At 44.6% G+C, this 21,538-nt stretch overlaps 1 protein-coding gene across 5 annotated transcripts in view; it reads left to right on the forward strand.

Annotated features, from left to right (window-relative positions):
• The window catches only part of Glis3 (GLIS family zinc finger 3), a 442,586-nt gene that overhangs the window by 394,359 nt on the left and 26,689 nt on the right, over positions 1–21,538 (forward strand). For all 5 annotated transcript variants that reach the window (XM_048438769.3, XM_085693756.2, XM_048438771.3 and 2 more), the window contains one exon: positions 7,954–8,128. In XM_048438769.3, the coding sequence (XP_048294726.3) occupies positions 7,954–8,128 (175 nt within the window). The remainder of the gene's footprint in view (positions 1–7,953; positions 8,129–21,538) is intronic.

The raw sequence follows: 21,538 nt of genomic DNA on the forward strand, positions 1-21,538 counted from the left end.
ATTGGAGACAGTTGCCATCAATTAGCTGAGGGTAGCATGTCAGGGATGGACGGGTATTGTCATTTTAGTCTGACAGCCACCCGATGCGCTTGAGAGGGAATTGTTTCATTACGCTGTTATCGGGGCTGCTGGATAATGATACTCCACATTGCAAGGGGGGCGGTGGTGAGACAGGCAGAAAGAATGGATTTTCAGTGATTGGCAATATTAAAATTATTCATGCCGGAAGGAGAGGGGAAAGATCAGAGGGATGGATGTGCAAAGCCTTAAGAAGCGGCTTCCTCCTAACACAGGTGGAATGTGGGTGCGGAAGGACGCCCTGCTTGATGGAGAGGCAGAGGGACAGTGAGTGCCCTGACATCAGGTGGGAAGGTAAAAAGGAACAGCCCCTTCTCATCTGCAACAAGGACTAGCATAAACTGAGGTCTCCCCCATTCTCCAATTAACTTTAGAATTAAATTCAGGCTCCCTAGCAGATTGCCCTGGCAGGCATTTTCCCTGCTAGGAAACTCTCTCTGGTGTGCGAATTTAGGTCAGGAAGGCGTTTTCCACTGGATGACAGTGCAGTTAAATTGCTTCGAGGTGTTCTGTGAAGAACAGCAGATGGCATTAGACTTAAATGTTCACTTTCGGGGACTAAGTTTCTAGATACCCCCAATATTGGTCATTTTCCTCAGAAGATCTAAAGGGAAGCCTTTCTTTAAATTCTGAAAATTAACCAAAGCTGAGTCCGTACGCTCTTGGCGAGGAGAAACAAACAAGAAGCACTGAAAATGTAAAAATACTTCAAGATAAACTGAGCTTCAAGAGGGACAATTGTGTTGACATTTTAGTAACAGCCCATTTTCGCGCCTTAGTGAAGTGCAGTCATGCATGAAAATGACTTGTTATCTTCTACACTGAAATGTATTATGGGCTGTATCTCAAAGGTGTGTATTACTTCTTCAAAGTAAAGGACAACATTTTAACCCTATGCGGATTTGTTCTAGGCCTCAAATACTTCGTAACTCTTGCATAAAAAATATTGAACAATGAAAAGCTGATTGAATATGATGCATAAACTCCTCCCCAGTGACGGATTCCAGTGCACAGTTGCATTGCAGTTTTTCACCTGGGCTTTTAAAAGAGAAAGCTTAATTGGCTGTTTACCATTTGGGGGCGATGTATGTTTTTGTCATTCTGTAATCGTATTAAAATTGCATTAATTACAATAATATGGTCAAATGATAAGAGCATTTTGTGGGTGTATAACCAGAATTCAGCCTTTGTGCTGTGTGTTTTTAATTTTTAATTGTATTTTACTTGCTATATATCAGTGTTATGACTGCATGTATGTCTGTATGACTGTGTACCACATGTGCAGTGTTCACAAAGGCCAGGCTAGAAGAGGGCACCCATCCCCTGGAACTGGAGTTACAGACATTTGTGTGCTCCCAAGCAAGCACTAGGAACCAAACCTGGGCCTTCTTCAGGAGTAGTACATGGTGTGAACTGCTGAGCCATCTCTCCAGCCCCTATTTAGGTTTTTAATGTATTATATATTTATATTTTTCCATGCAGTCCTGTGAAGTATTATCCTTTTGAAGACAAAGAAACATCGGGCAATCACTCGAGCTAAGCCTCCAATCCAGATCCATGTGACTCCCTGTGTCCGCTTTCTTCTGTTCCTAACCATGCAGACACTGTCTGTCCTGAGCGCCTGATTTCTGATGGGGCCAATGGAGCCAAAATCGCCACTGCAGTTAAATGGCTTATTGAACTCCTCCCAGGTCTACATTTCTCCTCTTGGGAGAGAGACAGAGAGACAAGATTAAGATCGCCTTTCATGCGGACCCTCTAATTCTTGTTAATGTCTACTTGAGAGCCAATTTACTTTGGGCTCATCGATTAGTTTGCTCCTCTGAGCCTTGACCCTTGAAATTCTGCCTGAGAGATGAATGGTCAGCCTAGACTTCTCTCCTTATGCTACCACCAGGCAATTAATGTCATTTCTCGGGAGCCCAACATGGCTGTGACATTCATTACAAGTGAGAGTCACCGTCTTCGAATAAGTTGGATTTCCTTTCCAGTGAGGACAAGTCAGAGCAGGGCTAAAGCTTCTCAGCAGCCATGAATGCCCTGAAGCATGGGCTTACAGGGAAGCTCAGTGGTCTCCACAAACACAGTAATTCTCCTCTAGGCTGATATCGACGGCCCAGGACATCCTGCTTGCTGCAGTAAAGACGCATATAGCTGATTGCTCATGAATCGCCCTGCAGGCCCCACTCCTTTCCTTGCCTATGGATCAATATGCGTCTGACATGGATCTGAAATCTTTATTTGGGCAAAAGCACATTTCTTGCCAGCTGTTTGTTTTCCAAACGGAATGATTCAGTTAATTTCTTGTCTGGATTAAATCTTCCTATCAAGGTTGAGAACGGGTTGGGACAAAGAGTGGTTTTTTTGACCGTCTAACTGAGAATGTTGCAGCCACCTGTGTGCCTCTCTCCAAGATGCCTTTTCGGACGCACTGCTAGATATGGATGCACTTGGTTTTGAGTCTGGCAGGCCCTCGAGAGGCAGTGTGGGGTGGTGGTTAGGGCCATGTGACCTGAAATCTCAGTTTGAACTTTGCCTTCACTCTTTGTTCACCAAGTAACCATAACCATCTCATCTACCCAGGAATCAGATTAGGCCTCAAGCCAAATCTGTAGATAGCAAATGTCCTTGGCAAAATGTCTTTGGCACATGACAGGTATTCAATCAATCCTAACTGTGAGTTCTCCAATATGGAGAAGGGAGTTGATATAATGAAGCTGAGACCTAGGTCACCCCCTGCTACTCCGTGTGTGTATCTGGACCATTTTGAGTCACGAGAAGTTTAGAATCTCAGCAAGTCTCAGGCTACGATCTAGGGCTTCAGAAAGTATGTTTTACTTCCATGGCTCTTCTGGGTTTTTGGATTATTTCATATCAAAGAACAGAAGTGTAGCTGTGCACACCGTTTTGAACAGGAAAACATACTAGCTATTCTTCACTGCCTTGGGGGCTGAACCTAGTTCTGCACATGCCAGTCCAGGACTTTGCCGATGATCTATATCCATAACTTCTTCTTTGGTCTTTTGTTTGAGGCAGTCTCACTAAATTGCCCAGGCAGGCCTTGAACTTGAAATCTCTTGCTTGTTATCTAGGATTAGAGGTTTACTCCATCAGGCTTGTCTATGCTAGCTACTTTTTTAATGCCTCTGACTGGCAGGAGAGTCTTTGTGCCAACCCTCTGAATGGGTGGAAACAGTCACCAAATGATGTGGTAGTAGCCTCCAGCAGACCTGGGGTGGCAAGGCAGGAAGTCTTTATTGGGGGTCCCTAAAGTACTCCATGCATCCTCCATTCACATGGTGAATACCTCACAAGGGGAGTATCTCCAAATGTGCCTTCCGTTAGAAATAATATATTGTGATTAATAATATAAAACATTAATAAATTATAACTATACTATTATTGCATAACACTATGCTATAATAATTATCTTAGTATAACTATTACTAATAATATATTAACAAATAATATATTGATAGTTATAATAAAGGTATGCTGACTGACATTAATTGAAATAGTCACCGAACTTTCGTGGCTCCAGCAGCCTTTGAGATAGCTTCTAGGAGCCTCATGGATCACAGAGCCACCTCTGCCTGTCACTGCCCTAAGCCAGGCCCCATGAGAAAGAGTCCACAGCGGTAGGGAAGAGAGCTCCTGGTTCTGGGCAGCAGGCAGAGTTCATGCATTCATTGGTTGTCTAAGCTTTATTTCCTTGGGGAGTTCACCATCTCTTAATCACAAAGGCAATAAGGGTTTCTAGTTTGTTCCTTTGCTGTGCCTAATCAGTTGTTCCAGCTGCCAGTCACCAACCCTGTCTGGAAGTTCAGTGAAAAGCCCCCTTCGAGCTTTGGAGACAGCACTGACCTCCAAGGTGACACCGACAATGAAAGCTGCCCCCAGGGGCAGTCTGTGTCTGGTTGATTTGGTCACAACAGTTTTGTTAATATTGTGCTGTGTTCTGGAGGGATCCATTTTCCTCTTGAGGCTTTGATCAATAGGCCACATTGTACACTCCACTGGTTGATTTGTGGAAATTATTTTGAGTAAGTGTGGAAATATTTTTTTTTCCTTTCGTGAATAACCTCATAGTTGTACTCCATCGTGTGGATTTTCTTCCTGAGATTGGAAATCCCTTGGCAAAGCCTGTGCGCTTGTCAGTAAGCATATGCTTGGAGCAGGCACGGCTGCGAGGAGCCGGCAGGTATTGAAACTTCAAAAACATTAGTGAAGATTTAGCACCTGCCATATGCAAAGGAGGTACTGGAATGTTGTGTCCAAATGAAGAAATAATACTTGGAGACAATATATTTGAGAGTATATCCTAGATGTGTGGTTTGATAAGGTTAGACATTCCTGGGAGTCGCTGTGGATAGCAAAGACATTTTCTGGATAATAATGGCAGTTTCTGAAACGTGCCGGTCTTTGATAAAGGCCAAGGATGGTTAGTCCTATCCCAGCCATAGCTAACTGACTTCAGATAGTTGTCTTTCGGATTTATATTAGAAAGCCATGCTTGTGTCTCTTATTACTTATCCTCCATTCATTTCATTATTTTGGTCATAAGTAACCTCATAGCTAGCAACTATACCCTGGACTCTGCAGGCAGACTGTCCTGTATAGCCATTGATACTAAGTTTCTTCCAACTAAGTTATAATTTCTCTATAATTCTCATAAAATCTCTCTAATTTTCACCCCATGTCCTACAACACAGAAGTAAGTGATTGGCTTTCTTTTTCAGAAAAGTGATCAATTATGCCCTGTGTAAGAAACTGTTCAGATACTTTCAAATTCAGACTTGAAATTGAAGCCTGCATCCCTCTCTTTCTTCTTCTCATGGGGTCTCTGGTAGAGGACCTTTCCCTGTTTCGAGTGTTCTATGTCAGCCATAGCTATAAAGGGAAGGCCTGTGGATGTGTGTTTGATGTCAGAGCACTTGGAAGACCCAGTCCTTAGCCTTCAGCTCCATGCCTGTCACCTGAGGTACCTTACCCTACACACCCTCTCCACCACCTCCTGCCCGTGGCCATGGTAGTGTACCTTCATATACCAGTTTACCAGCACACTCCTCCCTCCCTGCCCCAGGACTCCTAGATTCCTTGAGATTCGGCTGCTGTGGCATGTGTCTGCTTACAAATCTGAGAGAAGAACACTTCCCTGGGGCAGCCTTTGATCAGAAGGGAGTAGAAATTGTTGGATAAAATTTCCACCTCTGTACTAGAGCCCCAAGATAGATTTTATTGACATTCAGATTGTTTGTCTTTGCTCATTAAAAAAAGCAAACATGACTTGATACATACAGTTGGAGATAACAGATACTAAACATGTCTTGTTTTATAGTTTAGCCCAGGACCAAGTTTTGTGTCTGCCATATGGTATCTGCTCCATAAATATTTGTGGAGTGATTGGCGCCTTAGAGAATGAGAAGAGGCCAGGGCTGGAGCTCTATGCTAAATGACTTTCGCAACATACATATTGTTCTGGGTTCAGTTGCCAGTAGAGAGAGGGGGAGAAAGGTGAAAATACTAAAATAAGTGTGTCAAAGTGGAGGACTAAACAAAAGTGCTAAAATATAAACTGTTGTAATACGTTTGGGATATGCACACTAAGCCACAGATTAGTGTGTTAAAGTGACAGAACACTGTTAAGAGGTCAACATTAGTAAATCTTAGTATTTTGATAGAATTAACACATACAGACATTTCTCCATTTTCAAGCTGAAACCCACTCAAGGACAGGAGTACACAAATGGTACAATAACTGTAACTACATATACATATATACACATACATGCGTATATATGTACTTAGCAGGCTCATCATTTAAAACAAGGTTGGATGGGAAAAGGATGGATGAATGGATGATAGGTGTTTGGTTGTGACTTGGCTGGGAGAAAGGATAGTTCCTCAACAACCCCTCACTTTCAGTGGCAGGCTATAAATAACATCTAGCTTATTCAATTGTAGCTAATGTGAAACCAAACTAAAGCAGTTACTATGGACCTTTGGGAAGCGCCGTATTTTCTGCTGAACCATATAGTAGAGCATAGCATGTTTCCCTATTGCCCACTGGGTTGCAGACAGCAAGAGCACTGCTTCCCTTGTGATAAACAGAAATGCATACACACAACAGGACCTCTGGGGTAAATAAGCGAAGGGTGAATTCAGCACCAATTACAAAATAAACGAGAGCTCTTGTTCCTATACTTAAAGCAGGTTTCATAAAGGTAGCTGTGTTTTTGTGGTGTCTCTGTGACCTTATTATTCCATTAGACTTTAGAACAGTATATAAAACCCAAGCTTCATGCTGACAAACACCAATATTGAAACTATTGCTACAGTCAGTCCAAACAGCCTTCTCCCTTGGGCCACATTATTATTTGGAATCCAAGCAGAATTGCGGCTCCCTGAACCAGCAGGGCACAAACGAGGGCAGTGATTCATAAGGTGACTCCAGTGAGTTTGCAAATGTGCAGCTTCCACGGAGGCTGACACGCACAAGAGAAGCTCGGGGTTGACTTTTTGAACTAGTAAGCACTTCCTGGCCTCACTACCACTTTAGGCCTCAGAGGACTCTGGAAGGGTGAAGGTTTCTGAGGACAGGAGTGAGCCTGACAGAATGCTGATCTACCAGAAATAAACCCTTCAAATCAGATCACAGCCGTGTCAGTAGCGTTTTGAGCGGGAAGATGGTAATTCTGCCTCTTCACACGCTCCACTAAGTCCTTGAACTCTCATTCCATTGGATTAGTCTTTGTGGGGCTGGGTCACCTGGGGTCTTAATTCTACCCTGATGGGGCTGGCTGAAAGCGATAGCGGTCTAAAAATACAACTCCCTGAACTTTTAAACCTTTAAATCTTTTTGATAATATGACTTTCTTAATCTTGAACTTGATTTCTTTAATTAAAAAAAGATCCATTTGTTCTTTGATATTAGTAAAGTTCAGACGGAGCAGAAATGGGCATAGGGCAGAGCTGTGTGCAGAGAAGGAAGTGAGGGAGAGTTGGTAACGATGCTGTCTGACTGCGGCCTAATGAGATGTCTGCCAAGTAGGTCCCCCACATGAAGGTCCTTCCTTGCTGGTAGACTTGGAAAGTGACAAGCCCTGGTTATCAGGTGACAGGGTACCAATTAGCTGCTGTAAATGGGCACATGGGCAAGTTTGAGGTCAGATACGGTTCTCACAGGTGAGGCTGCCCAAGAACAAGGCCGTGACTTACCGTCAGTGTGTGATTGGCAGTGGTGGTTAAAGACCCCAGAGCTGTGTGTGAGGGCCACCTTTTCCTATTTTGTCACCTTGGATAAAGACTTCTTTGGAATTAAAAGAAGAATATTTATCTTACCGTCAAAGGAATGCTTGAGTCTGCTAGGCTCTTAGAGGGAATGGGGCCCTGTGCTGGGACTGTTGTTATGAGGGTTCTGTTATCTTTACACGGACTGTGGAGGGGCCTGTGAGAAGAGGCAGTAGGCCTGTTTTGTGCCCCTGCAGTCAGCTGACGGAGCATGCATCATGCAAGTGTCGTCTTCCATGGCTAAAAAACACAGACACCAAAAACGTTTGCATCGAAGCAAACAGCACAAGATTGAGTAATTGTCATGACCAGATAGGAAACTGGCAGGGCACACGGCACTTTAGAGACCAAGGTGAGCCTGCAGCAAGCCCAGCTGGAACTCCTGAGGTAGTGTGAAGACACAGAGCCAGGGAACCTGTTCCGCCATGGAAGCAAAAGCTGTGTGTATCCACAAAGGGGAAGACCGCTCCCTAAAAGGCACTCAGAGAAAAACAAACAAGTCCCTGAAATATGCTTGCTGTCAGCCTCGGTGTTTAAAATGGGGCCTCCTTCAGGGCACCGTCTCATGCTGCCTCTCTCTCTCAGTTTCAGCTCCCATTTTCGCCAGCAGTCATTCAAGCCGAAGTGGAGCAGCTGCTGGGGCCGTGCCACCCCCACATCCTGTCAGTCACCCTTCTCCGGGACATAATGTACAGGGGAGCCCCCACCACCCATCCTCCCAGTTACCTCCACTCGCAGCTGTGGACGCAGGCACCGAGAGGTAAGGCCATCTGTCTCGTTCTCATAATAGGTGTTGCCGCCAAGCCTCCCTCCACGGAGAGGAGCGTTGACAGTTGCTGGATTTTATTAATAATCCGTTGGTGGGCTGAGTTACCCAGGGGTGACATTTTAAAAGTAACATACACAAAGCATGTGGACCAAATATCTCATTATCTGTTACATTTTTTTTTTATATAACAAAATGAAATGATACTGGCATTCAACCACAGCTCAAGTGTCAGGAACTAGAAAATGTATCACAGCGTGCCAGCTTTGCCACTTCACCTTGTTTCGGGACTCAGTTTTCAGTGAGTTGAGGGGCTGGCTCTCCGGGTATAAACGGCCCCATAGTCACACAGTGCGAGTCTGTGTGCTAGGCAGCCTTCCATATTCACAAAACGACTGAAAAACAGTAAACGTACAAGTTGGCCTTGGCTCATGGTTTCAGTTGATTTCACCCATGGTCACTGGGCCTTGCTTTGGGGTTATCGGGGTGGGAGTATGTGTCAGAGGGGACCCTTTTCACCTCATGGTGGCTAGGAAGCAAAGAGAGAGACAGGAAGGAACTACATTCTCAATTTTCCCCTTCAAAGTCATGTCCCTAACAACCTAACTTTCTCAGAGATCCACTTCCTCCCCAAGGAAAACTTCAGGGTGGTGCCCAGGCCATGTCTCAACACACAGACTGTGGGCAGTTGTTCAAGATCCAAACTGCAGCACCTTGGGAGAAGACAGAGTGACAGAAAATGTTACATGACAGCCAGGAAAGCGATTGTTTCCTCAATACTTTTCGTTGGCGTCACCCTCAGAAAGAATTTCTATAGGAGGACCCCTAAATAACTGTATGTTTCCGTTTTACTTCTGAATTCTCCAGTGGCTTTAGAGAGTTGGGGCTCGACGTGGGTTCTCATATCTCTACTTCCAAGAGTATCTGTACTTCAATGCTTCTGTTTCTGTGAACCACAAATCCAAACAGTTTCTCAGTGGGTGAAAGACATGATGGCACAGGCGTCAAGAGAAAAGGACATTGCCTCCTCACACATGAAAGGAGCAGCATCTCAGACAGCAAGGGCACCTGCAAGATGAGGAGGAGAAGGTGGGCGTGCAGCAAGTACAAGGTCTTGGCCACTCAGGATAGCAGCATTCACGTGGATGATGATTCGGTGATGGCAGGCGGGCTGACTTCTGTGAAAGTCTGTGTTTTCAACCGAGGAGTTTCCCTTATCCTCCTGGAAGCAGAAAAAACAGTGTGAGAAGAAGTATGCAGTGAAGTTGACATTACAGAGGAAGGACTCGGCATGAGAACGCCATGGGAAGTAGGGATGAGAGACAGGGAGGGTACAGAGTGAAGCCACATCAGGGTTCCTTGGGAGCAACATGATGCCTTGAAGTAAGACAAGGAAGTCAGGAGAATTCCCTCAAGAGCTTTATTAGGAGGCAGACTTGCCAAAGAATAAAGAAGAGGAGCCAAAGCAGAACCCAAGTCATCGCTAGAAAACTGTGCCTCTAACAAAATTTGAGAAATAATAAAAGAGAAGGACTAATAAATTGAGTTTCAGAGCATGACTCTTATGAGATAGTAAAAGATCCGCATGTAGATGCCTGTGATAATTAGAAATGAGAATCAGAAGGTACAAATTATTTTAACAGCTGTGTGTACGTGGTAAAGTGCCGCTTCCCCTGGAAGGAACTGTCAGCAAAAGCTTGTCCGTGGTCACCATGTCATGGTCACTGGAAACATGAAGTCTGTCCTCCAGTAACCAAGCTTATGTGTTTTAGCATTGTTACAGTCTCCAGAAGGACCAAAGATGGTATCACCACAGCACACAGTCCCTCACACAAGGCTGCTTAGACAAGCACACGTTGCCTTGGCAGGACTGGGAGGATTAGGGTTGGAATCTAGAGGATGTTCAGTGATCTCAGTGATCCATAATGTAAGAAACCGTGGAGGGGGAAGGAAGAAGGGAGGGGGACAGCACAGTAGCCCTATGGGAATGACTGAAGTAGACATTTTCACTGTTTCTGGTTTATGTTGCTGCATGGCCTTGCCACACGGTCTGTACTCTGCTCCCATACCTGACTGGCGGGGCAAATGTGAAATGTGGGTTGTCTTTCCCATCAGGATGGAGGAGAGGATTACATGAGGAAGCCCTGAATGATTCCCTGTGTTTTCACTGGGGACCAGGATGGAACTACAAAGAGGAAATGGGCTCACCTTCCGCTCTGGCTTTGTCCATCTTTGCTCTGTTTGCCTGGGAAATCCCCCAGTAAAAACTCCAACAGCTTTCTTAACAGAAACAGGTTGATCACACGTGGCGATTTTAGTGGGGCCTTGGCATCTTTTCCTGCTTTGCAGGCATTGATTCATCATTTACTTAGCTAAAGCTCATTAATAAAATGGCCTGAGTCACCGTCCGAAGTTAGCAAAGGCCCACAGCAGCTGCCCATCTAACGTCAAGCTCTTTGATCCTGACCATCGTAAAATAAATGTACGGTCCCTCAATTTGATGAGAGTCTGTTTTTATTTTTAAATGCTAACTGCGTGACACATAATTCCAGGGAATGGAGCATTGCCACAACACATCCCCTGGTGTTGATTTGAACTTCTTAAGGGAAGTGGCGTTTGACCATGTCGTGATGTATGAGCCACCACCGGTACTTTATGGCTACAAGTGGCTACCCTTGAGAGGAACTCGGTGTCTTTGGAATTGTTAATTCTTGGGGCTTAGTATGTCTGTTATGCCCACAAATCACCAAAATATTTATGGGCAGCCATTTTGAAATGGGAAAAAAGCTTCAACCTCAGTTTACGTTGCTCATCTTTACAAGAGCATGTCAGCCACCTCGCTTCCCTCTGAAGGCCACAAGCACAGTACACTCTGTAGTACCAGTGACAGGGATAGGAGCTGTAGCCTCCCCACAAAGGGGGGAGCTTACTAAAGATTTCCTGAGCCCCACCTGAGGGATAAGATGGAAACAAATGAGAAGATTGGGTCTCCTTGCAGAACGTGTAGTCTGGCATAGGAATGAAGATCAGAAAATGTTAGGAAGCATTGCTTTGGGGGAAAGTAGTTAAATTGTCTTTACCAAATAAAGCATGCCAGTTTCTCCAGTTCCTGTTGAGTACTAGAATGTCTCATGGCTTCTTTCACAATGTATTGCTTCAGATGTGGCATTGCTAAAATTCCAGGTGCTTAGATACGTATGAGGGTTTGTATGTCTCTGGCCAACCGAAGCTGTGCCTCATAGGGGCCGTATTCTCACTCATTGCTGGAAACTTGGTACCGTCTGCCCAGATGCCGAAGGTCAAATTGTCACTGTTTCTCAGCACTGCTTTTGCAAAGTTCTCTGTTCTCGGCTGTTCTAGGCAAGCCAGCCTGGTCACTGCGTCTTGCTTTGTTCACCTGATGCCGTGCCTTAACTTAGCCCTTCACACAGTTACAGACAGCCTTCTGTGCTCAGCTGAGTTCTCAACCCGGGAAACCTCCCCATCTCTCAAGTCTGAGGCTGACACCGCTGTGGAACCCCTTGGTTCTTAGGATCTGTTACATCTGTCTAGATCTGATGTATCTGTCAGCTAGAGCTGAGTTCGATATCGGAGGACAGAGGCATTGTTCCCTCACAACCTTCAGAATATTTTGCTCTAAGTTATACTATCGGATATTTAGTGTTTGCTACCATATGCTGAGGAAGCTGTGGCAAGGAATAAAGAGCATCAAGGAGAATGTCTAGGAAAGAGGAAGACCTTGCCTACCCGCTGGCCCAATGGAAGGTTCCCATAGTGTTCTCTTTGAGTCTCGTTTTGTTTTTGTCAGAAGGACAGTGGTCCTGATTTTTAGTGCATCTGCCATCTTATACCTCTTGCAGACTTTGATGTAATACCTAGGTGCCAGTAAGAGGTACGGGTGCTTTCTGTGGCCATCAATGCTAGAAGCCTGGTACCGTGATCGCTCATTGGCGTGTTAGCATTATCTCTCCTTAGCATCACAACACCTCATACCTACGGCTGTTGCTTTCCTAGTCTTTCTCCTGAGCACCCAGGGATCCCGGCGTCTTCATCTACACAGCTTTTTCATAGCCTCACGTGCATTCACACAATCTTCCCTCTTTCTTCTTAATCTCCTCGTGTATGTACAGTAATCATAAAACTGTAGCAAGATGTTAAAGCTTATCAGAATCCCTTCTAGCCCTGGAGGCTCTGTGGTTTGTTGAGTCTTTCGTTGGGCTGGTATTTATGAAGCATGAGACAGGCCGGACAGGGAGGACTCCATGCGACACACTAGAGCCATGCTGTCTCTGAGCCCAGAGTCTAATGCGGGCAGCTGAGCCCATGATACCTGAGCAGACAAGGGAAGGGTGATGCAGGGGCTTTGAAGGCGCAGAGCAATAGTGTCTGTTGACAAAATGAGGGAGGAGGCATTAGAGGAAGCAATATCCCCCTGAAGGCTGATCATCTATAGACTGGCAGGCTGCGTTCGAAGGTCAAGAGGAAAGACAGTAAACGTGGGCGGGGCTGTAACTGCGAGTAAGCCCATATCAGCCACATTGAGGAGTTTCAGCGTCCTCTCGAGAACAAGAGTGTGTACATTCAGCCAATGAGAAGTGGTGACAGCTATAGCATTCATTCTAAATGTGCCTGATGGTCATTTCACCCCCAGAAGATTCAGAGTCTCTTCCAGAAGCAATGAGAAGGAGTGGGAAGGTGTTTCGTTGGTCCTCAGTCAGACAAGGCTGTCCGCTGTAGTTCTTAGACTAACAAGTCCACACTGTGGAGTGGATGTTATTTTACTCGTTAGTACAATTTGAAAGGATCATTTTGTTCTTTGCCATTCCAAGCGTTTATCCTACACTGTTATGGCTTATCGGGTCTTTGAAGAGTCCCCGAGCGTCAAAAAGAATTGAAAATTCTCAGTTAGAGAGAGAGTCCCAAAGGTTTGGGAACAGAGACACTGCTTGGCCTCACCTGTCTGTTGTATTAGAGGAGAGCTGACTTCTGGTAAGTGTTCTCCCCAGGACTGTGTGTTCCCTCACATAGCTACAGTTTACCCGGTGACCCCCTGACGTGGGTGGCAGATACTTTATCGTGCGCACCAAGGTATTCCTAACCCAGAGGGCAACAGATAAACAGACAGTAATCAAAGTCTGCCGGTCTTGATTCTCATGATCATGAGACATGAAGTGATCTCTGTAGCAGCAGGCTCTGCCATTGGATGGTGAAGATGTTAGCATCAGAGAGTTCTGGGAGAAGTCAAGATGTGGTCCTCACCTAGAATCCCCTGAGGGTGTCAGTTGCTTTCTAGAAACATGGCTTCCAAGGACATTTGAGATTAACAGGGGCAGAGTCCAAAATACCCCCCTTCTCCCGATATGCACATAAGTGTGCTTCTGTACACACACACACACACACACACACACACACCCTTTGAGAGTTACTGAATGTCATAAAAGATGAATGGATGGATTAAGCAAAACCCAGTACTAGAATAATATTGCCAGACCTCCCTCTGATTTAAATGTCCATCAAACTCTCAGGGTCTAGTGTGTTCCTTGATATTGGGATCAAAAGTTAACTCTATCACTATCTTTAATTTGCCATTAAAATCCTGAAAAGTCTAGGGCTCAGCTTTGGTCTTTTCCCTGGCCCTCTCACATCTAATTAATCCATCGATCTGTCAGCGGTCTCTAAGCTTAATCACATGATTCTTCTACTCCACCTCACCTTGGCCCCCTCCCTGGCCTGCCATCTCAAGTAGGGCTCCCTGCCTCTTTTCTCTGTGTCTGACTTTGCCTGCCCACAGCAGCAGTCCCTCCCCCAGGACATCAGCCTTTGCTCTGTATCACAGGACCTGTTCTTTAAAATGTAAACAGATCATGTGTTCCTCTCCACACCTTCCTCCATCCCTCCGAACTCCTGTTGTGATGGTCCTCTATGGTCTGGGCCAGCCAAGTTCACCAGGCATTGCTACCTATGTTTAATAGGCCGAAGACATGCCAACCTTCATGCTATTCCTAGGAAGGACTATGTCTTGCCTTCCAGCCTTTGCATTTGCTGATCCTGAGACACAAGGTCATTGCGATGATGCAAGCCTTTCATTCTGGTGCCATTCTCAAGAGGCATTTCTTTTGAGAGCCTTTGTTTGTTTGTTTGAGATGGCATCTCATGTAGTCCTGGCTGGTCTGGAACTTGGTAGGTAGGTGAGGCCTCAGACTCAGAATGTTTCTTCTGCCCCAGCTCCGCTGTGCTGGGGTTACAGGTATGAGCCTGCATGTTGGCCTGAGAGAAGCATTTCCACCCAGCTTCACTCTGTCGCTTCACCTTGCTGTTCGCCTTCACCAGCACATTACCTGAACTTGGGAATGATTTTGCTGTGGATTCATAGCCATTCCGTTATACTAGGTCTCTCTGAGAGCCGAGAGTGCATGAAGGTGACAATTGCCTGTCTCCACCTCAGCCCCTCAGTGCTTCTGGGGAGATCTGTGGAAATTCATGGGAAGTGTGGAAGTGGGGAAAGGCACTCCGCTGTGATGATGGCTTCACTGTTTCTGGACAAGTTAATAGCAACCTGAGCACATGGTTGCTGTCCTTCTTCCGCCTTCTCCTTTGAGTCACTTCAGTCCCTGCTGCAGGCCTTGCTGTGACACTCTATATGTACCTACCAAAGAGACAACTTCATCTGGTCCTTATACTTGTTCACATCAGATTACTGTTCATGTAGTTTTTTTTTAAAATTTGGAATGCACTATTTCCTCATTTTAGCTTAAGTGTAAGCACACACAGAAAAATCAACTATTAAGAAATCTATAAAAGTGACTTTTTTAAGTGCCAAGGAAGTCACCTGGACCCTAAAAGCAAAGACAGCCATCTTGATTTTATTCCCACATTCCAAACAAATACCTCTCCTGTTAAGGCCAAGATGATGTTTTCTTAGTCCCCTTGGATTTTCTGTCAGGAAAGTGAGTCATGGCTGTGAGAAAGATGCCTTGAAGTAAAATAGAATTTCTTTTTTGTCACTTCTACTTTTTAGCACATGAAGCAACAGAAGTATGGTACTGTTGCTAGGCCGTGGTATTATTCAAGCTTGTCAGTGTATGCTCTTCTCCAGCAAATTATGCAGAGCCCAAAGCTCCAAGGCGAGCGCTCAGCAGCCTTCCAGCCTGACTTCCATTATTGCATAGCCCTAAGTTCCTGCTCTCTGGTGTGGAACAGGCGGCTCCAGAGAGAGGCTCCACGTCACAGTCTAGTAGTGTGATCTAGACTGACAAGGTCGTTTCTCTTCCTAAGTAAGGGCAGTCACTACTCAGACACTTCTATCATTTCGCAAGTGAAGATTTGTCTGTTGGTCGGGATGGAGGCTATCAAGGTGAACAGACACTAAGAGGCAGTGCGTTTTGGATGAGGTTTCTTTGTTTTGTTTTGGCTTCTTTTTTCTGAGAAATCTCTTTAGTTGCTTTTCTGTATAGTTACAAGGAAGAAGAAAAGCCCCATGTTTTAGTCAGCCTCAGAGCAAATGAATAGGGGCATTCTCTTCTCTTCTGGAGTAGCGGTTTTCCCACAGAAACAAATACAATATCCAAAGAGATGTTTTTCAGTTGAGCAGATGGCTCATCTACCTGTCCCCAGGAATTAACACTAAACTAGGGAACTGAGTCTCTGCAAAGCAATAGAACATCCCACGGAGTTGTTCCTTGGCAGCAGTGACCGGCATGTACTAAGTACTGGTCTTTGCACATTGCTGGGTAATGTGTTACAGATGCAATCGACAATCGTGACCGAGGAGTTACTCTTCCCACCAGAGGAACCATGAACCCTACTCTGATCAATAGTGGCCTTTGAAAATGCTGTTTCCTCCAATTCACTTGACTAGTCAGTTACTGAGTCTTACTTTCAAGAGAAGGAACTGAATATTCCTTCATAGTTAACCAGATAGTCCAGGTATTGAAGAAATCACATCCAGACAGCACATGTCATTACTGAACAGACTGCCTCTCAGCTAGTTTCTTAAGATTCACAGATTTTCCTGGCTGCTGGGGTCTCATTTAGCACTGGCTTCCTCAAAGTTGAATAGACTTTAAAGAAACTGTTTACATTTTGAAGCCATGGGGAAAGGTTTAGGATAGTCTGTGTGGGATACACTTGTGCCTCCCTTTCTCATGTTTGGGCAAAAATAACAGTTTTTCTTGTCTAGCATTCTCATTACCGTCTGTTCTGGATGTTAACTTTTTCAGCCCACATTCTGTCAGAAGGCATGTTGGCCATGCTGACCAAGAGAGAGGCGCTTCCCTCAATGTAGGACAGTGAGTCGGCCCACTTGGTCAGGCCTGCTCACGGCAGCCTAGGAAGAATGACGTCACTGCAGAAATGCTCTTTACAGAGCATTTTTTTTTTAAAGATCAGATGTCCAAGACCAGCCTAGACAAGATTTTCTTTTGGTTAAGTGCTCTTTTGAAAGGAGAATTTGGCAGAATCAGATGTTTCTTTTCCTCCCGTTCGCAGCAGATTCTGAAACAGAAAAATGACTGAGTCACCGCCAATCCCGGGGTCCAGATAATTCAGAAATCCTAGTTCCTGTTTCTGCAGAATTCGTTGTTCTTGTGCACGTAGATCTTTTCTCCTTCTCCATTTTCCTTCCCACAGAGGAAAACAGCAGCACCTTTGGCACCACTTCAGAGTTTACCAGAAAAAAAATACATGCTTATGTCGAATTCTTAGCCTTTGCATTCATTATTCTCTTGACTTCACAGCTTGTTCTCTGTACCCAAATGAAATGGTTCTCCTGTATGTGACTTTATCCACGCCATTTCCATAAATGGTGCTCCTATAATATATGTTTGAATCCCCTTTCAAGTCCTGTGCTCATTTCACCCCCAGTCTTCATTTCATGTTCCCCAGAGGCTTGGGGATCAGTTTTAAGTCTTAAGCTCCTCTGTTTTGATGAACTGTTTGCAATAAATATTGATCCAGCTGTTTATCAGGAGATAGATGTGCCACTCCTTTCCAGAGCCCCGACTTGGCTCCGTGAGTGAAGACCAACTCCTTGGGACGGACACTCAGCTCTTGGCCAGCATTGGTCCTGCCCAGATGGATGGTTTTGCAATTACCCGCACCTCCCAGCAGCCGTTTCTTCATTACTGAAAGCTGCCCCCAATTGTCCCAAAAGCCGAATTCAATCTGCAGTTCCCCCAGTAACGTGCTGTGATTCATTTGGGGACAAATCTGGATTGAACTGAGTCCAAGTGTCTCTTTTGTGAGACAGAAGGGAAGTATAAGTAGATACTATAGTCACCCAGATGAGTCAGCCAGGAATTCACGAAGTGATTCATAAATCGTTATAAAGACCACTAAAGTCTACTAAAATGGAGAGCTGTCTGGCTATACAAAGTGCAGTATTATCATTGGGCTGGTTTGAGGTTTTTTTTTAAAGACGTTAAATCAGATGTGAAATCCTTAAAACTGCTTTTCATTTTAGGTTTTGAATAGGATTTCTTTCTCCTCCCTTCCCCACGCAGTGGACCAACGGCAAGCCATTTTTCAATGATTAGCTTTCACAGATGTATTTTTAAAACCCCAACAGATGATACCCTGCAATTTCTTCAGGGCAAAAATCTTTGCAAAAATCCATCGTAGGCCAGTGTGTATCCATTAGTTCTGCTACCTGGAAGCAATTCAATAATATTTTTGTGTGGATACAGTGATACTAGCTACTCACGTATGTTCCCCCTTCTTTGTTAAGTCTATAAGCCCCAGTGGAAAAGAAAGGGGTAGGTGAACTATCCAAACCACCTACCAGCCGGTGCTTAATCTAACTGATCTTTAATACACGAGTCTCTTCTGTGCACAGTGTTAAGACTCAGAGCAGAGCTATAGCACAGCCCCACCTGACTGGCTAGAACCACTGTGTATACAACACTAGCCAATGGCTTGAAGAAATGTGGGACATGGGTGTGGCTTACAGCACAGTCATTAGTAAATTTTGTTTTCAAATATATCTGAAAGCTGATATACAATGGTCTAGGCTTCTAGACAAGGAAAGAAGTCCTAACCAAACTGAGTTGTCCCTCGGAAAGATTGGTGCCTGACCTCGCTCGGGTTGAACAGGTTTGCTAAAACCAAGGAGCAACACTTTCCATGTCAGCTCTTTTTAAGTCTGTGTTACTGACACACTTTGTACTGAGTAATGTACCTCGTATTCGTCTCTTGACCCAACCCTATTGGTTTGGATTGAATTCCAAGAGAAAAGTTGGTTATGGCTTGCTGTAAGGGAGTGATGTGTGGAAATTAGATTGCCAAGACAGGGAAGTACCTTTAGCATCCTTGACCGCTTTGATTTTTCCCCAGAAACGGTACTCCAGATCCATCCCACCTGGGGTGCTCCATGGTGGCACTAACATGTTAAGCCAGCATCCAAGAAGTTAGACCCTTACAGACCGCAAAGCTCACTGCTCCTGGGAACTGAAAAAGGACCCAGAGGAGTCTGTGTTAGTTTCCATATTGGAATTGTCGAGCGAGAAAAGGTCTCCTGAGATTGATGTTTTCATTCTGAGCCTTCCTTAAGTTTTCTGACATAGCACCAGGACTATAATCTTGGGCGTTTGTAGACCGGGGGTCACTACAAACACGTGCCCCGGATGCCCTATATGGATACGGTTTAGATCAGCCATCCATTCTCTAAACATGCACTCATCACCTGAGAGTTGTCAGACATTCTTAGTCTTGAGTTTTAGGATTCCCCGGACTTCCGAATGTGCACTTCTGTACAGTACAGCATCTTCCATATCTGCTGTGGCTTCTTCTCTGTTACACTCACTTGCTAGCACAGTACCTTTTTAGTTATTTTTCTTTTTACTTAGTCTTAGGTGTGCTTGCTTGCTTGCTTCCTTTCAGTAACTTCCTGAAATACAGAGAAATGCCTCTGCAGTTTCTCTGCCCTTTAGCAGCTACCCACTCAGTCAATGGCCAGTGTATATCTCCCAAATGAAAAGAAAGTTAGAACGGTCTCATACTTTTCACTTCTGAGGAGAACTGGACTCTCTTTGTCTTACACTGGCTGGGGGAATTGGGAGATTTACTCATCTAGTAAGAGAACACCAGAGTCCAAACCTGTATGCTCTGACTGCTGAGCTGTTTGTCCTTCTGCACCTCCTCATTCTCCATCTTTCCCCCATTTAACTGTGCTCCTTCCGCTTGGGACTTACTGCCTTGTGGTAGTCTGGCATTCGTGGCTGCATCTTGAGGAATGGTGACCTCCCTGTGCTGGCCTGCCCACTGCCACGTGGGGAGCCTGATGGCAGGGGGAGGCAGGAAAGGGAGGTCCTGAAAGGAAGGGAGTGTGGCCAGGTGATCAGCTGTTTTCTGAAGTGTACATAAATGAGTATTTGCTGGAACCTTTTAAGTCCCCCTTCTGCCGGAGGCTCATTTATGAGGCTTTAAAAACCCCTTCCTTGCCTCCTTTTCTTGGCAAACCATTGCTCACCAGAAGGTCATCCCAGCTCCCCCACCAAGTGAGTGGAAATGGTTGACTCAGTTCTGGTTTGCTTTTGTGTGCTCTGTTTCTGGTAAGCAGGGATTTTTCCCTAGCCCATTATGTGCCGATTTGTGCAGTAGCTGTCTCTGTTGAGGTCCTGTGAAAGGCATAAGCAGCGACTCTCAGCTGCTGTGGAAGGAAATCTATGAAATGATTATTACAGATCAGCCGGGGTCACGGAGATGGGCATTAGACAGGGTGCCAGAGGATCTTTCTTCTGCCTCTTGGACCCACTGTCACTCAGGAGAGATCGGTGAAGCTGCCTTGGCCTGACATATGTGAGGGATGAAATCCTCCACAGGAGAGATCTTTTCTACATCGTCATCATCATAAATCATAAACCATAAATCATGGTTGCCCTCGTTGCTGTCATCATCCTCACTTAGAAAATGGGATAGGGAGGGCTTCCTTCCCTGCCACCACAACAGGAAAGGTAATTGCAACTCAACAAGTTTCAGCATCCTTTCTCATCTTCTGTTGGTTTCTTTTGTATGAAGTTGTCTAAAGCTACTGGATTTCTTGGGTTCTGTGGCTTATTGAGTCAAATGTGTAACATCTGTCTTTCTTGGTGTCTGTTGTTTTCAGATGTGTCTGAGGCCCTTGCCTCTAATTGTAGGATTTTGTTTTCATTTCCACGTTCCTCTTCTGCCCATAATCTGATTTTAGTTTGCTGTTCTGCTGTACCATGAGCTCGTTGGCAAACAACTTAGTACATATAAATTAACAGAGGCCGTGACTTTATTTTTTAGTTTAAACCCTGTTTGATATGAGAACACAGCCCACAGAATCATCTAAGCAGGGCTCATAGGAGCTCACAGAGACTGAAGTGACAATCACAGACCCTAAATGTGTCTGAGCTTGTTCCTCTGTGTATACATTATGGTTGCTAGCTTCCTGTTCTTGTGGGACTCCTAACAGTGGGAGTGGAGAGTGTCTGACTCCTTTGCTTGCTCTTGGGACCCTTTTCCTCCTAGCAGATGGCCTCATCTAGCCTTGATATGAGGGTTTGTGCCTAGTCTTACTGTGTCTTGTTATGTCATGTTTGCTCAGATGATACCGTGAGGTTTGCTCCTTTTTGAAGGGAAATGGAGGAGGAGGAGGAGTTCTGCGGGAGAGGGGAGATAGAAAGGTGGGAAGAGTCGAGGGAGCAGAAACTGTGATTGGGGTATTATATATGAGAGAAAAAGAAAAAATACTATGTGGTATTTTTGGCAGAAATAAAACTGTTTCTAAAAATTCATGAATTAAAAAAATACAAGATGTTTTTAATTGATTCTTGTAAACTGTATAAATTGATTCTGTGCTTGAAAAACACTCCTATTTAGAAATAGATTTCTTGTGCTGGAATCTTAATTTATTGATTCTTACTTGCTTCCTTATTTCTGGCAGTTGTCTAAAAATATGATCACATGATCACTTTTTTTTCTGAGACAGGGTTTCTCTGTGTAGCCTTGACAGTCCTGGAACTTGCTCTGTAGATCAGGCTGGACTCAAATGAATAGAACTCCGCCTGTGTCTGTCTCCACCTACCTTTAAGTTGTGAAATAATGCTGAAACCTTGGTACATTTTTTCCTTTCATTTATCCTTACCAGTATTAAATAATATGTGATAGCCAAGAAAATATGCCCAGGAACTTGTGTGAATAGGTAAGAATAATTTGGAATGAGCGCTTAATTTTATAAAACCATACAGTACAGAATCTACATCTAGAATAATACAATCTCCTATAGATGACTCAAAATATTTTGATAAATTATCCTCTTGTATTTTTGTATTCTTCATTTCCTAGTTAGTAGTCATTTGACCTAGTTAGTAGCCTTTGACTCCGTCATTGCAAATGATAAAAGCATTAGATTTGTACTCAGAAGAACTTTGGACTTCCTTTGCA

Source organism: Myodes glareolus, chromosome 7 (genome assembly GCF_982192425.1).
Source record: "Myodes glareolus chromosome 7, mMyoGla1.1, whole genome shotgun sequence".
NCBI classification, from domain to species: Eukaryota; Metazoa; Chordata; class Mammalia; order Rodentia; family Cricetidae; genus Myodes; species Myodes glareolus.